The sequence below is a fragment of the Lycorma delicatula genome, chromosome 1 (assembly GCF_047948215.1).
Source record: "Lycorma delicatula isolate Av1 chromosome 1, ASM4794821v1, whole genome shotgun sequence".
NCBI lineage: Eukaryota > Metazoa > Arthropoda > Insecta > Hemiptera > Fulgoridae > Lycorma > Lycorma delicatula.
In genome coordinates this window covers 368436950-368455424 of record NC_134455.1, presented here as the reverse complement: position 1 = coordinate 368455424, position 18475 = coordinate 368436950, and the positions used below count along the sequence as shown (strand labels likewise).

The window sequence follows — 18475 nt, the reverse complement described above, 5'->3', positions numbered from 1 at the left end:
ACCTATAAATTTCTGATTTCCTTCTTTATTCAGCTTTTTCCATGGACTTTGTTTTAGTCTTAATTTATTTTCAACCTAAATTTCTCTTTCAACAAATTATCAACACTTTTTTTACACGTTTTTTTGTTGTTTCTACCAAAAATCAATGCCATTGCAACTCTTAACATATTTTATTATTCTCTTTCCTTGGATTGTTACTTCAATCTCAAAATTTATTCTTTAATTTCTGTATTACTTCTTTAACGCACAAAATAATAATTAGGAACAGAGTATTTCTTTTCTGAATCTTAGTATGGCTTTCTTCAGTTCTAGAAATATCTATAACTTTTTAACGTTATCAAATACCACCATAGTATATACTTTGGTCATTGAAATCCTACTAATAACAGTATTTCTGTAAATGATTTACCAGTTAAGTAAAGATGATCATCATATTTAAAATAAATGCTGTAAACATCACACTCACCTCAAGCAGAATAAGGATAATTAAAAAATAATATTAAGCTTTCACTTTTAATGTAAATATAAAATATATTAAAATATACGTTTAAATAAACAAACTGCAAAAATTTTATTGTTGATCAGCTATAATGCTGCAAAGTAAATTCAACCAACCTTTTCCCAGAACCTTCCGTTTCTGGGTTCAAATCCTTGCCAGGCTTGGCCTTTTTTACACATAAAATAATTATCAAGCATTAAAATACTGTAACTTAACATCAGCCAGTTGTTATGGTAGAAAGTAAACAAATAATTATAGCGAAAACCTTTAATTTTGAATATTTTATTTTTTTTTTTACTAAAAAATACAAGAAAAAATATTATTAGAAGTGTTAAAATTAATTTACATTAGTAAGAAATATAAAAACAATAGTTTTGAAAAAACTAAGATGTTAATGAAAAGAAAATAATTTTATATACAGTAAACTTTATATACAACAGGTGATAATAAAATAATATGTTTATTATAAATAAATAAATATCACATCCATCTCTGATGGAGATAAAATATTCATCTGATTACACTACTCCAGCAGATTTAATTATTAGTCATTTTCTCTGTCAACAGTATTAGTCATTTCACACTTAAAAAAAAATTAACATAGATCTATTAGTCATACACACACCTATTCACCTACTTTTAGAAAACTTCATTCTTTCTTTACAGTAGCATATGTAAGTTTAATAACACAAAGAAAAAACATTTATTAAACCAACAGGAAGTTAAAAAGATTGTTACAAAAATTAATCACTTTACAACTTTACCAAATAATGTGAGTACAGCTATTAAAAGAGTGAGTAAATTATGTTTATTACGTAAGAGGAGAAAGAAGCAAATTATATAATTTCTTATAGTAGAATTCTGTATATCAGTTAAGCTCTATTGAAAATTGAAAAATGAGCTACCTCATATACAATTTTTCATGAAGATTCATTTTCATAAATAATCATATATTACTTAGTATATTTTTAGTCTTTTACAGAGCTTAATATTAATGTTGATTAATATTTAATTTTTAATCAACTTTAAAAAAAAGATTCCAATTGATTGTGCGTATTACTTTCCTGGAAAATATAGTTGGAATAGCTATATTAAATGGGAAGTATGGTGGGTGATCACGTCAAAAATGGGGTATCAGGCTTTTTGCAAATCTTTATTTTTTATGGTCCAACTAGTTCATCTACACCATAAAAACATACGTATGTGTATGCGTACGTACCTATATGTGTTGCTCTGCTTTTGGCCTTATCTCATGATTGACTAAACCGATTATCTTCAAATTTGACCCAAATATTTCTATATATGAGGGATTGATTATATTAATTTTTTTTTCAAAATTTGTTAAGTTTGTGGAGGATGTTGCAAAAAAACCAGTTTTGATTTCCTCAGAGGCATTTTAGAGAAGTAAATTTATCACCTACAATTCATATATAAAATTCAAAAATTTCTTTTCAAAAATACAACCCCCAACTCTTAAAACTGAAATGCATGTTTTTTGTTCTTTTGCTCTATCTCCTTTCAGTTTCATATTTCAAATGTAGAGCTATCACAAAATGTCTAGTTATTTTTTAATTATAGAGCTCGGACCTAAAATAAGAAAAATTTTTCTTTTTTCTTATTTTACCCTTTATTGTTACTTTCCTGCCTAGCGCTATAGCTTTAGGGAAAGTATTGTAATTGGTCCAATTCAGGCATATGTGGTTTTCACCGAATCTTTACGTATTGACACCTAAGGAACACAAAAAAACACAAAAAAACACAAAAATCGGATGGAAATGCTCCCATACACATGGAAAATGCTCGTGTGTATGTTTGGATTTCACACCTTATATCTCCAGAACTACTCAACCGATTTTACCAAACTTGGTCAGATTACTTCTATACAGAGGGCACTGAGACCATTAAATTTTCAACTTAAGAGGTCGAGGAAGTGAGGGTGTAGAGCAAGGTCACCCTCAGTATCTCAAGATTTTGCCTGATTAATGTCTTTTTTTTATTATTCACATTTGTTAAAAATTTTTTAAAAATGTCCAAAAAAATATTTTTACAAAATCACACCCCAACCCAAAAAATACTCTAAATAAACTTGTGCCTAAATGGGTATAGTGCATCATTAGTACCCCCTCTCACCACTACTGTAGCACTGATGTACAGCTGTTACAGTCACCTCTCTCTCTCTCTGTTTTAGCCTTCAAAACCATCATAAGGTATTACTTCAAAGGCTGAATGAGGATGATATGTATGAATGTAAATGAATTGCAATGTTATACAGTCTCAGGTTGACTATTCCAGAAATGTGTAGTTAATTGAAACCCAACTACCAAAGAACACCGGTAATCTATTGGTCATAAATTTGAAAAAGCAATAAAATCTTAACCTCTTTACTTCATGATATAAATGTTTAAAAATTTTTAAACCAAAATTTTTTGGTGCTTTTCAAATATTCTATATTTGAAGAGCAAATATAGAATATTTGCTTTTTCTGAAAGCAAATATTCTATATTTGATTTTTGGTGCTTATATATTTTATTTTTGTCATAAGGGTAAATTTTTAATTTTATATTTAACATCATAATAGTCTTATTAAGAATATTAAAAAATGTGGTTACCAAAAAGATTTTCTAATCATGCCAGTATTTCTGTTATTGTTTAATAAAAAGATGAAATTATTTTATTATAAAAATAAAACTCAGACTCTTAATGATTGAACTGAGGTGAAAAAGCTCTGCAATTTATTGCTTGACTGGACTGGCATAGCTGAGAAATACTATGCCAGCCAGCTGTTTTTTTCCATATATGTTCAAGCACATTTTTTACCAAATGAACTGATTTTCATAATATTGTTCAGGGTTCGGCAAATAAACCTAACGATTTTTGAGGGATAATAATTAAACTGTGTTTTGTACTATTAAAACATTTAATATATCAAATTAAAGATCAATTTTGCAATTTATAGTGAATTACTAACATAGATTTTTTTTTAGTTTAATATTATGTCATCCAAATGTTTTCCATTACTCCTCACACACTCACTTAACCTCATTCTAAAATTTGACATTGCTCGCTCAATCATCACTTGTGGAAGTGCTTCAATTACTCGTTGAATGGCCTCCTTTAGCAGGCCCTACAGAGGTATACACAGTATGAAGGAATGACAAAAGAGGCTGCACTCACAGAGCTCCTTCAAGAGTGGCAAGAGAGCTGGAATAATGTAGGTTCTGAGGCTTGGACGCGTACATTGATACCCGATTTAGGCCTATGGTTGGTGAGGAAGCATGGGGTGGTGGGGTAATATGACTCCCAGCTCCTCTCTGGCCATGGGGAGTTTGGTGAATACCTGAACAGATTCAAAAGATGAGAGTTTCCAAACTCCACCATAGCTCAGAGTTTATAATTGAGATATTGTGGAGCACTGGATTCGCCACTAAATACTTTTTATGAGTGCCCGAAATGAGATGACACACAAAGGAAAGAGAATATTATAGGGTATATGCTATAAGGCACAGAAGAATGGAGGGCGATTGAGAACTTGGGAGGATATCTTGAAACAGAAAGAGGAAGACTTCCAGGATTGGAGAAGGAATTGAGATCACTCAAAAAAAGTGAAGACCGAGTCCTGGCCATTGGGATGGGAGCCAGGAATGGCATAGCCGGACCTGATCCTATGTTTGAAGTAGGCAATAAACTAAAGTGAAAAGACCGAGTCCCAGTTGCCTGGATAGGGACTCTGGAACTGTATAACCAGGGTTGGATTTACTCCCTGTCCAGCCAATTTGAGGCAGGCAAAAAGAGGAAAAGATCCAGAACCGGCAGGCCGGCAGTACTGCCGGTGGGTGGGAAGGCTCGTTAGAGTTGCAAGGACACTTCTCTGGGATGAGAAAATATTTGATTGTTGATCCCACCCAGGAGAGCAGCCAACAAAAAAGATCCTGGAGACAGGAAATTTGTTTCACATTTTTTAAAAAACAAATTACACAGTTTATGCAGAAAATGGTAAATTATGATTTACTGACTGAAAAGAGTAAGATCCTCTTTTAACTTAATCTTTTGGTACTTTTTTGTTTGTTTGAACATTTGAAATGCAATTATGGGTAAATGAATTTCCAATTTTTATGAAATTTTACAGTAAGATTCCTTGTTTCCTTAAAAATAAACAAATGATTTGTTACTGAAAGATGATTGTGGTGCTATTTTTCTAATACATAAAGAGAAAGAGAGTTGTGAAAAGAAGGAGGGGAAGTTTCCTGTTGGAAATTGAATTCTTAATTCCCCTCCATCCATTCCCAATGCAATATATTGTCTTTCTCTCAGTAGTCATACTCATCAGATATTCCTTTCTATCATGTTTTATTTTATTTTTAAACTTAATATTTCTCCTACAACTATATATCACTTTCTTAGTACATAAATACTTGATTTTAAATAGGCTTTTAGTTTTTATTAAACTAAATTCGCTATTGTTGTCTCTCAAGTTAGCTTCTACAAAAAATTAAAATTAAAACTACCAACACAAAATTATTTCCACGGCAATTATCAATCAATGATGTCCAGTATTCCTGTAAACAGTGCTTATAATGTTCTTAATACAATAAGATTATATTTGACATTGGAAAAAATTTTCACATTCAATTAGAATCTATAATCCCATTTTCAACTTTGGTTTAATGTTTACTTTATTAACTCAGTTTTGTTGTGCGAGTGTGGTGTATATATATATATATATATATATATATATATATATATATATATAGATATAGATATATATATATAGATATATATAATATAATATATACACAGAGTTGTTAAATTCATTACAAAATGAACATCTACTATTTACAGAAATACCTTTTTTTTGTTATCATAATTAGTATTGGATTGTTAAAAAACACATAATTATACAAAACATATTAGGATACATATTCAGGTATGAATCCTCCTATGTGTTGTATGAATATCACTAACATATAGTGATACAAAACTTGGTATCATCCAAGTTCTTTTCACAATTCAAGAAAAGATTTTAGAAAACTTAAGTTATAAATAACATACATTTCTAAATTTCAGATAGTTTTAGTTAGCACTTGGTAATTTTGTTAGTCATATCTTTACTTTACTTTTCTTATTTTTATCAAAATAAAGGTTTCTCAGCTTGATATTTCTTGCAAACAGTATTTTTGTGTTTTTTTAAGCCTTATATATGTATAATTTTTTTTAAATTAATAAAATAAGAACAATCATGAAAATTTTTTAAACTTTCAAAACAAAAGAAACTCTCTTAAAACCAATTTAAAAAAAATTGACCCCCAAGACCATGCAGTTACATCCACAGGTCCAGGCAACGACATGGTACTTTCATGTACTTTCACTTATGTCGACCAATGGGACAATGGTATTGCTCAGTAGTTCCCTGTGGAGTAGGGGATTGGTAGCCTGAGTTGTCCAAGCTGGTCGTGGTTGTGCTTCTTGGTTTCACAACCTGCAAAGTGGACAGGAGGTAACCGAAGTAGCAAAGGAGCCCCTGAAAGCAAATAGAATTCTAAAAGAGAGAAAAAAACACGTTAGCCACCCCAAAAATTCTAGCAGGGTGTCCATCAAGTCTAGACTCTGATGCAATGCTCACCGCTCCATCTGGGTTTGTAACATCTGATGCCACCACAAAACATCTTCCCTAGCATTAGAGATGGATGAAAATCCCATCTCTGAGGACTCGGACACCTTGTTATCAGAGGTGGAAGCCATCGGGAGGATAGAGGAAAGAAGTAAAAAAGTATGGCCTACGGGAAAACCTAGGTGATAAATGTATGTGATAAGTTTATTACAGACAACAAATTTTGATGCTTTGTACTGTTTGTAAATTATTAAATTCTAACAAAATTACTTTTAAGGATATTTTTTAAATAATTGCGGTTTATCCATTTTGATGATGTGAAAACATTTATTTAGAAATTAATGTGTATTTTTAGGTGGCAAGGGTCCTATACACCCTTGCCATCTTGTATTATTTGGGGATCTCATGATCTATAATAATAATAATAATTCTGTTTACAGATTTGACTTGTTTGACAAAACTGGTTTTTTAACTAGGTTGCCAATTTTTTATCAGGGTTGAAAGATTTTCTTTTTTGTTTGGGATAAGGGTTAATGACTGTGTAGCCAATGTCTATAATCTTAAGGAAAAGATATTTTAATTCTTCTTTAAATTTAGACCTTTTGAAGTTTGTCTCAAATTAAGGGTTAAGAAGTAGTTGATACTCACTTGTTATAAATTTAGCACCAACCTCAAAAAAAATTTAAAATTAAAAAAAAAATAATACAGAAAATAATAGAGAAAATAATACAGCAATTTATTTTCTAGTGTATTTATTAAATTCAATTTTATTCTTTTTATGTAGTCTATTTTCATATATGATACTGTAATGGAACTCTCTATTATTACAGAAAGAAAGAAAGAGAGAGATAGATAGAGAGAGAGAGAGATCGAGAGAGAGAGAGAGAGAGAGAGAGAGAGAGAGAGAGAGAGAGAGAGAGTGAGTAGTTTTACATCATTTTCAATACTGAATGTAATCATGAAAAAATTCCAAAGAAAAATAATTTACAAAAACTAATATTTTTTTTTAAATTTTACAAATGTAGTATACTTATCAATACTGTTTTAAATACGACAGTATTATGAAAATAAGAGTTAAAATATTTATGCACAAAGAATTGAATTTTGTATCATTTCAATTCATTTTATTTCAGTTACCACAATATCAAATTTTTATCTACAACTTTTACACTAATGTAATATGTATTATTAAAACAAAATATATGTTACTTGAATTCATACAATGAGCATTGTAATTTAATTTGAATTACTGTTTGAAAAGGTAAACAATCATAGTTACAGCATTTTTTTATAATTTTTATTAATGGTTAGCCCACCAGGTTGGTCTAGTTGTTAACTTGTCACAAATTAGTTGTTTAACAGCTGATTTTTGAAATCGAAGATTCTGAGGTTCATATCCTAGTAAACATTAGCTGCTTTTGTACGGATATGAACACCAGACAGTAGATACTGGGGTACTTTGGAAGTTGGGGTTCAATTAACCAAATATCTCAGGAATGGTTGACCCGAATCTGTACAAGACTACACCTCATTTACATGTCATACATATAATCATTGTCTCATTGAGCAATATTGTGGGGGAGGGAGGTGTTGCTTATTTTTCACTAGCTGAACAGCTTGCAATGTTGACATTAGGAAAACAATTTGTACTTTCATTGTAGTCAGTTTATGAGAAATCATAAATATGTCATGTTTTAATGAACATTTATTTCTTGTTTATAAACAAGATTTTTATTTGTGCATTTATTACCAATTATTGAATATTTTTATATTACTTCTTCAGTCATGCTTGACAATATTCTGTATCATAATTCAATTCATCAGCCACTGAATTTTTAATTCAGTGAAAATGTACTATTATTAGCAAAACAGAAATAATAATTTACTACATTCGTACTCAACAAAAACTAACAAACAAACCAACTACATCATAAAACAGATGAATGTTTTGTCAGGTAATATAATTTTAAATTACCACCATAACATCATAAAATTAATCTTTTTGAAAGTATCTGATTACTAGATAAACATTATTTTTGCAGCCAAAACTTAACACTTTTTTTAGATGCTATAGGAAAACTCTGCAAGAGAAGTTTGACAACATAATTAGAATGGAAACCAGTATGTGAACATCTTAAAACTTTGTTACAATAGAAATTAATAATAGAGAGTGCATAGCAATAATTAATAATAAACAGAGCTGTTACTAATTGTAGTTGACAACAATAAATAATGACACTGTCTATTTTGTTGTTAATATTATTATAAATGTTGTTGATACTGAATTAAATTCCAAGAATAAGGAACTAATTAATGAAAATTTATGAGGAATTAATCCTTTTGCAGAACTTGAAGCAATTATAAAAACCAGATCGCAGCAATATTTAATATAGTTTTCCTCTTAATGAAATGGAAAGTCAAAGAACTTTGATTTTAAGTAATAATGTAGATAGTATTTTAAATTATTAGTAATTCCATTTAACATAGAAGAAATTGATTTTAAAATAGCTAACAATTTAACATATAGAGAAGTAGTGGGTAGTGAAATATAGTATTCAATGTTGTTTAGTATCTAATATATTCCCTATGCTAATAACACTCATATCATAAGCATATCCTGTATCTCTGCTTCATTACTACCACAAGAAAAAAATAAAAAGTTAGTATTGTATAAATACAATACATATATCATTATTATCCACTTTTAAAAGTGCTTTTATCTGATACCCCTTGATATTTTTCAAATTGGAAAAAAAGACAATCTAATATTTTGTTCAATTTTTAGTAAACCTATCGAATGATTGATATAAATTGATTGAGCTTATTTCACAAAATTCTGTGCAAGTGTTCTGATATTTCAAATACATCACCCAGCCAAAATAGTGGTAACCATGTTGACCTCTAAATCAGTTAGTTTCAGATTAGATTCCTGTCAATGATTTTGCATTTCTTCATTTAATATTTCATTCATCTCATCTTATTAAAATATATATTAAGTTATTGCCCAAGGTCATAATAATAAAAATACCATCCAAAATCTGGTTAGGTAGTATCTTCCTGGTTTAGGTAGATAAAAAAAAATCTGTTTAATTATCTACTGTTATATCTAGTCATACAGATAAAGAATCATAAAACTAGTCAATAAAAACAATTCATAAAACTACCTGAGTTCTAAATAGCTCTTTTTTGTGTATATAAACAGCTTTTTTTTTACAAGAATAGCCAATGAACTGCAGATTAGGAGTAAAAGAAAAAAACCAGGAAATTGTCGAGCAAATAAGCCTGATAACCTTCTTTCATTGTTTTTACTGAATGGTATACTTTGACAATAACATTTTAAAAGGGAAAATCAGTATTTTATCACATGTTTATATTCAAAAGATAAAAAATGTTTTAACGAGATGTAGATTTAAAAGGTACATTTACAAACACTATTGTTTAGTAAATAACTACCCTAATTGCTCAGTTTCTAGTGTTTAATAATACAAAAGAAGTTATAATATTAAAATAAAACTCAACCTTACCAACAGTGCAATGTTTGAAAAATTTAATCCAAAAGAATTCAGTAAATTCTTAGCCAGACAGTTCACTACTAATAACACGTGGCTAGCCATGCTAAATGTAATTATTTTTATTTAACACATAATCAATAATAATTATAAACATGACAATGAAAAAACACAATTATTTAACAAAAAAAAAAAACAAACCTCTCTAAAACTTATTTTATTATCATCATCTTCATCCACTTCTTTAATCATTGCTTTCAGTCCAAGATGTGTTTGAGGAGCTCCTAATTTTTCCATCATTCTTTTGACCTCGCCTAAATCCAAGAAACCATCATGTCCTTCATCATACCTGAAATCATAAATTAAATAAATATTAATTCACAATGAAATGAAAATAATTCCATCAGTTTTTTTTATGTAGATAATGAAATAATTGATGACTGATATATATAACTATGGCTGTTAAAAGAAAAAAAATTTCTTGATTAATGTATGAGTATTCACTCATACATTAGTTGTACTTTCAGTCTCCTGAGCCAAATCAGTACCCTGATTATGAATTTCTGGAGTACATGGCTAGGATGTATGACCAGTAGTTGATATCACAGTCTCCAGTCAGCTAATATAAAGTGATGATAATGACAAAACGTTCACTGTGACAATTGATTGAGGTTTAGTAGTCCGTATTGCTCTAGGTAACTAAAGACCTTATTTTATTAATCACTCATCTTTCGAATAATGTTCAGCTGTTATGAAAAGAAGTCCATAGGTATGCATCCACCAAGATGTACTACTGACACCTGCTTACAGAAACAACATTTTGATAAATAGCTGATATTGCAATATCAGCTATTTATCAATATTGCAATATCAGAAATTAACATCAAGCAGAAACAAAATATAATTTTTAAGAATTTTTATTATGCTCACGATAATTATTTAGTCAAATTAAATGTTTTAAATAAAACTTATTTCAAATTTAATATGTTAAATATTTTTCTATATTGAATTTTTATAAAAAAATGAATTCTAACACATAAATTGTATACAAATGATTTTAGTAATCAGGGTAGCAAAATCTATTTGTATTAACAAAATTATCTTTTTTACTCATTAAAAAGAATTATATTTGTGAATTAGATTAATAAAAATAATTTGTACACAGAACATTACAAAAATTGAATTTTTCATAATTAACTAACTAAATCAAATAGTTCTATCCATGATAATGTGGAAATACCAAATCTATATATATTTGAGAGAGAGAGAGAGAGAGAGAGAGAGAGAGAGAGAGAGAGAGAGAGAGAGAGAGAGAGAGAGAGAGAGAGAGAGAGAGAGAGAGAGAGAGAGTAGTAATACTTTTCTGGTACTGGTTATTTATTATATAAAATAATACCTATGATGAAAAAATGAAGAATGTTACCTAAGATTTCTTTTTTGGGGTGAGGGAATTTATGATGAAGTTTTATTGTAAAATTATCATCATTATATGTTTAAATAAACCAAACAAATTTTTAAAAATTAAAAAAAATCAATATTTTAAATTTTGACCAGCTCTCCCATTTGTAATATTGTCACCTTATCCTGTAATATTGTCATACTTGCAAGCTGCAAGTATTTTTTTTGTCACTTGCATTACTACTATACCTAAGAAGACATAAAAAAATATTCAATTAAAAAATGTGCAATAAATAAGATAGCTTTTTCCGAATCTTGGGGCAAAATCTTTTTTAAAAGTTAAGATAAACACGTACACATTTACTTAACTTAATATAAAACAGGATTATTTTTGCTAAATTTTGAGAAAATTAACATCAAAACACTATCTATTCCACCCCCTGGAGATATTGATCCCAAAATTTTACCAAACAAATTATCCCATATACACAAGTCTCTACCAAATTTCATGAAAATCGGTATAGTCAGTCAAAAGTTATTAAATATCAAACACACCAACACACATACATACGTACATATGAACATTACCCCCTCCACTTTTTTTAAATTTGTTGGGATCCCTGGATCATGAAACTTTGAGAAATGTAACAAACACTTACCCCATTTTTTGACTGATTATCATACTTTCCTTCTTGCATCATAACTTTACTAGACTATGATGCCAGGAAAGTAATAAATATTTTTACGTAATCAAGAACCAATCTCTGTGGTTTAATGGTAACGACTCAGTCTTGTATCCACAAACAAGGTTCCAAGTTTGAATCCCGATCAAGCAAATATCTTTTTTGTTTTTCCCTTGTTCAAAATATGACAAAAAAATTACAATATATAGTTAGGAAACATAATACCTACAAAGGATAACCTGTACGCAGGTATGAGCCTCTTTATATAATATTTCTAAAAAGAGAATATAAAAATTAAAATTATTAGTATAAGCTTTTATTTTTAACTTGTTTTAGTTTTAACCAAATCTTACAATTGCTATATCTTTTGATCTATCGTATGAAAATCAATGAAATTTGGTATGACAATACAGCACTACGGTGTCGGAATTTGATATGAAAATTGTATGAATTTGATTATTATAATTGTAATCATAATTATGAATTCATTACATAAAAATGCATAATTAATTAAAATGAAACTTTTAGTGGAAAGAGTGCATTCAATTTGGCGCTTAGATTACAAGCATAATTTGAAGATAAACTTTTAACTATGTGAGAACACGTACAAGAAAGAGAGTGGGTGCATTTTCCCAGATTGTTACTTGTAGCTAGTCAGTCTCAACTGGAGAGGTTCCAGCAGACCTTTCCGCCTCCTCGCGTCGTTGTTGAATATGAAAATGAAGATTAATTGTTGTAAAAATAAATGTTGTGTTGTTTTAAATAAATTATAAAAACTGCGCCACGCTTTTATTTAACTAAATATTTTCATTACTTTTAATTTTAAAATTTAATGATTATTACATCTATTTATTGGTTATTTATTAGATATTTATATAATTTATTTTTTACTTTTCAGTGCATTTTTATATTTGTTATTTTTAAAATAAATAAATAAAAATTCTTTCAAAGAAAAACTTAATTGTTAAAACATTGAGATCAATTAAAATTAAAACTTATTATTATCTTAGAGAACGATGAAAGATTAAAAAAAGAAATTCAACATAACAAACATTTTAACGCACCAATGCATTAAAAAGTTCAACATTCTAGATTTAGTAATATCAAGAAGATACCACCAGAATGAGGATGATGTAAATAATATTTATATTATTGTACAATTTTATTCTTAGTATATTGTATAAATTGGAGTAAAATGAATATTATTTTACCTGTTATGTTTTAATACTATTTTTTAACAATATAAAATAATACAAAATAATGCTAAATGATCTTAGCATTAATATTATGAATATAAATATTGATAAATTTATCCCTAATTAGTTTGCCTTCCTTTGTTTGGATTAGCTCTGTTGTAGGATTTTATTAAAAAATGCATATACACACGCGCGCGCGCACACACACACACACACACACACACACACACACACACACACACACACACGAGTATATACAGAGTATTCCCTGAACTTCTGGTACCGTTTCAGGTCACCAAAATGAGAGCAAAAAAAATCATATTGATTAAGTCCTATTTTTCTTTGTTTTCCTTCTTAACCCATTTTGTGATTTTCAACAAAAAAATTATTTCTCAGGAACGGGTAAACCTGCTTTAATTAAAGTTGGCAAATCTCTAGGTCCTTATTCTACAAAATAAAGAATTTTGAAAACATTACCTTCAAAAATTTCAAATGGCGGCCATCTTAATTTTTTAATCTTCAACAATATCTTTGCAATTTTTTTTAATTAAATTTTTACTTATTAAAAAATTTATCAAGCATTTTATTTTGAACAAAATGACACCTCATTTGTAAAAATTCGTTGACAAAAAATCGAATTACTGTAGAAAATTAACCCGGTAGTACGCTTGCGCACTATAATGCAAGCTCAAAATTTTCATTAATATACTATTATTATTATTTATTATTAATAGTTTTTATTACATTTTTTGGAGGAAATAAAAACAGACAAAAAATTACCAGCTTGCATTACAGCGCGTAAGCGTACTGCCGGGTTAATTGTTTGCAATAATTCGACTGTTTGTCAATGGATTCCTACAAATGAGGTATCATTTTGTTAAAAATAAAATGCTTAAAATTAAAAATATTTGTAATAAGTAAAAATTTTATCAAAAAATAATTATAAAGCTATTGAACATTAAAAGATTACATGGTCGCCATTTTGAAATTATTAAAAGTGAGGTTTCCAAATTTTTTTTTATTTTGTACAATACAACACTAATCGTAGATTTGTCAAATTTAATTAAAGTAGGTTTACCTGTTCTTGAGAAATAATCTCTTTGCTGAAAATCACAAAATAGCGTCCAGAGGGAAAACAAAGCAAAATCGGGCATATGTCGACATGAACGTTTTTTCTCATTTTGGTGCCCTGAAACAGTTCATGAAGTTCGGTAAATACGTACCGGAACATTGTATGAATGGATTTCTTCTTTTTATTTTCCTTTAAAATAAAAATAACTTTAACATTCTATCCTGACCATTAAACACGTTGACAATTTTAATAATAGACTGACTGTATAAAAGATTATATATATTTGGTAAATTTTAATAATCCAATTTCTTTTTAATGTAAAACGTGAATTTTGTAACGTATGTAGTTGATAAATAAATAAAACACTAATTCTTATTCGAAATTAACATATAAAGGACAGCTCTGGTACAACTACAACAAGGAAATCGATCAGAGGAAAATTATTTTAATAAACTTTTTAGTATTTTTATAATGGTTTGTTAAGAGCGATGATTAAAAAAAAAGATATTTGATTAGTATTATTTAGAAATTCTTTGAGAAGATTTCTATAATCAATATGTAGAATTATTTATGAGTAAAAAAAAAAGTAAATGTAAAATGTATAAGGTATGTGATCGGAATAATCAAGTTCATTTTATTTGACCTTTAAAATAATATAATGAGAGAACGTACTAAACATGATTAAGTGAGAGTAACTTATAAACAAGTTGAGGGAGGCAAGAACTCGCATTTATAATGTAAATAAAACACGAAAGGGAAAAAACACAACACGGCGTGGTAAAAAATATTTATATCAATATAATTGGCGAAAAGAAGTAGTTAATTACATTTAAAAGTAGTATCTTTTTAAAATTCTCAAGAGCGAATACCACAGTGTAGAACGAGAGGAATGCACCTGTTATGCTATCGCTTATTAGCTGGCGAGGGAAGCTCTTAACATTAGAGAAAGCAGGCAATAAGGTGGTCAGGGCACTCATTACTGCTATGTTATATTCTTTTAAAATGAGTTAACTATAATAATAGTAAGGAAGTTCAAACTAATAGTGAAAGGATTAAGTAAAAGTGGATGGGAAAAAGTGATGACCTCAGGCGTCAATTTAAGGCTAGTACGTGTAGGTACAATTTAACACTGTTCTAATCATTGATGGTACAATATAATTATGTATACTGAACAAGGGAAAACAAGAACGATTATAGAAATACATAATTAACTAAATAATATCCTGCCAAATAATAAATATTATTTTCTTATTTTCTAAATCAAAACAAGCCGCGTGTACGCACACGGAATAAAAACAAAAATGACAACTTACACTAAATAACTTACATCATTGTTCTATATTCATGTAATGTTCAGACTACAAAAATTAAAGACACATAACAAAATAAACGAAGAAAATAATAAAATTAAACCTTTTTTATTAACCAAACAACAATTACTCATAAAAAATACGCAGCTAAAAAAATATTTATCAATAAAATCGGTTATTAAGTTAATTACATGGGCCGCCTTGTATGTTTTGACAAAAACAACGAAGAAAAAGAATTTTTTGGTGCAAATCGTTTTATTGTTTCTCAAAAACATTCGCTTTTAAGATACACTTTTGCGTGCGTTCAAACCAATTCTCGAAACATTTATTCCACTCTGAAGTTGGTACGTCAAAAATATGGTTTTGAAAGGATTCAACAGCTTCTTGAGGTGATGAAAATCGTTGTCCACGCATTTTTTGACATCCAGAAATAAAAATAAGTCATTATGCGATAAATCAAGTGAATAGAGGCAATGAGATATTAATTTAATGTTTTTCTCCCTCAAATAATCGATTGTTTGACGTGCTGTGTTAGAACGGCACTGTCATGAGGCAGGATGATGCGATATTTTCAGTTTTTCCTGATTTCATTGATAACTTCTGGCAAACAAATTGTTGTATACCGTTCAGCATCAACCGTTCTTCGATCCAATAAAGCGATAGTTGCTATATTTCCAGTATAACCGAAAAAACAAACGATCATTTTCTTAGAAGTGGTTCGCGAACGAACCACTTTTGTTGGATTCGGTTCATCTTGGAACACCGAAACAGTTGATTGTTGGTTACTTTCCGGCTCGTGCGAATATTTCTAAGTTTTTTCTCCTGTTACGATGTTTTGTACGGATTTTATATTTCCTCAGCCGAATCTTTTGAGCATTTCCTTACACCGATTGACACGAACCTGTTTTTGAGCTTCGGTCAAATTATGCGGAATCCATCAGGAACAGATCTTTTTCACAGCTAAATATTCATGCAAAATCGAATGTACTTGTATTCTTTGATATGCCTATGGATATCTCTATCTTACGGTAAGTCACATGTCGATCCTTTTCAATCATGTTGCGTAAAGCATCGATGTTTTTTGGAACAACACCCGATTTTGGTCAGCTTTCACAAAATTCATCGCTGACAGACGCACGACCAGGACGAAATTCTGGAAACAATTGCAAATTGTCTTTTCTGATGATGATTAATTACCAATAGTTGAAGGAAGTGATTCAAGGCATTATTGTTGAGTTAGGCCGTTAAAAAAATCGTAAAAAAATCATCCAATGAAAACCTTCACGTGAAATTTCCATTTTTTTTTTTAGAAAATTGCTTTTATTAAACGCTAACGGTAAACAAACTAATCGGCAGATTTCTGAACTGCCATTGTTGTAAAAATAAAAGAAGTCAAATTTAAAAAAAATATTAATGTGACAACTCCATATCACTATCTAGATCGTTTGTAAAAATTTAAAAGGCAACCTCCAAACTAATTACAAATCTATTCCTTACTAAAAAAAAGGCTCTAAATTCGATCATATCTATTTTTTAACGTATATTTCAAACTAACTTTACACCAAATACAGCGATTTTCGATTCTTTTATTAACAAACCAACTGCATTAATTTAGCATTTAGTGAAATTTCTAGACACTTTTCAAAGTATTCAACATACGCGGTATGCAATTCAGTTATTTCATCGAAAATTACAATATCTATCCAGTAATTTTGGACCCTTCGCAATATATTATGGTGATGTATACGATGTTGTAGAAGGCAGACAGGCCTGCAGAAACGGTTTTTGAATAGTATTTAGCCAGACTTTTGACGAATTATTGTATTCCTGGTTTCACTATATAACTTGTGTACTTCTAAATTTTTAACTTTTGTTGAATATTTTTATACTTTTTGTTATGAATATCCTGTTTTAACTCAAATATTTATTAAAATTACCAAGTATTTATATATACTACATACACCAGTAATGGCCAACTAATAGCAGTGGTTATAGACAAGTGTGAATTTTTAAAAAAATTACGAATTGTTGCGTACTAAGTTCAAAAATCCAATTAAAAGCACAGCGAAGAGAACAAATGGAGAAAATTAAGGTGAAAGTTATCGATGCCAAGAAAAAGAGATGATGTTCTCTTAAATAAATATAATTTGAAAATCTAAATTTTTCTATTACAGTTATGGAATGTAGACAAAACATACTTTTTGCTGAATTGTGTGTTCAGGGATCTTGTTGGCAATCTAAGATCTGTGTCCCAATTTTATAGTAAATTTCATCAAAATCTAATTATAAATGCAGCAATGAAGATAACTTTTTATAAATTTTATAAAGCACACCAATTTTCTTTTATGCAATTGTAACATTATTGTATTTTTTTTGGTACTTTCGGGTTTTATAAAGTCACTATTTCTTTTGTAGCTAACTGTTTGTAGTAGATGTTATTACAATTGTATCTTTTATAATAATTTTTTTTTATTGTTTAAAACAGGCTGGACACTTCTCTCTCTTTTTCTGTTTACCCTCCGGAACCACTGTAATGTATTACTTCAGAGAATGATATGTACGAATGTAAATGAAGTGTAGTCTTGTAGAGTCTCAGTTCAACCGTTCCTGAGATGAGTGTAAACTGAAACCCAACCAGTAAAGTAATGCTACATGGTCCCAGGAAATGGAACATGGTGAATATGATTGTCAGCATATTAAAAAATCACAAGAGCAGGTAGACGATGATGAAAATTAACAGGTGATATATGGTTAGAATAGGGAAAAGCGGGCAGCCTCGTTCATGAGCGATGGGATGCTTAGGTGTCCCACTGCCGATGATTGATCGGTGACTCTGGGGGAAGTAGAAGGGAAAAAAAAGAAAAAAATCCAGTCCCGGTGGACTGGTTTTCTAATGGGGGAGCCCCCTTGGGGGCATACCCCCATTAGAGGCAAGACACCAAAGGACCTAGACCCGGCGGATCAGGTGGGAACGGCATAGCCGGACTCAGTAAGACCACCTGAGATGTTAAGAGGCGAAACCCCTTCTTGAGATCGGATTATGCCGAATGGTAAATCCGATCTCATGAGGTTTGGGTTAGAAAAAAAAACAGTGACGAACACCATTATCCACGATCTAGTATTCAAATCCTTCTTTCTTTTCTTGTTTAGCCTCCGTTAATTACCTTTAAGATAATACTTCAAAGGATGATACGTATGAG

The 18475-nt window shown here is 29.6% G+C and overlaps 1 protein-coding gene across 1 annotated transcript in view; it reads right to left on the bottom strand.

Annotated features, from left to right (window-relative positions):
* Swip-1 (EF-hand domain-containing protein D2 homolog Swip-1) overlaps positions 1-18475 on the bottom strand; it is a 298599-nt gene that overhangs the window by 14315 nt on the left and 265809 nt on the right. The window contains exon 2 of the mRNA XM_075353671.1: positions 9818-9965. Within this exon, the coding sequence (XP_075209786.1) occupies positions 9818-9965 (148 nt within the window). The remainder of the gene's footprint in view (positions 1-9817; positions 9966-18475) is intronic.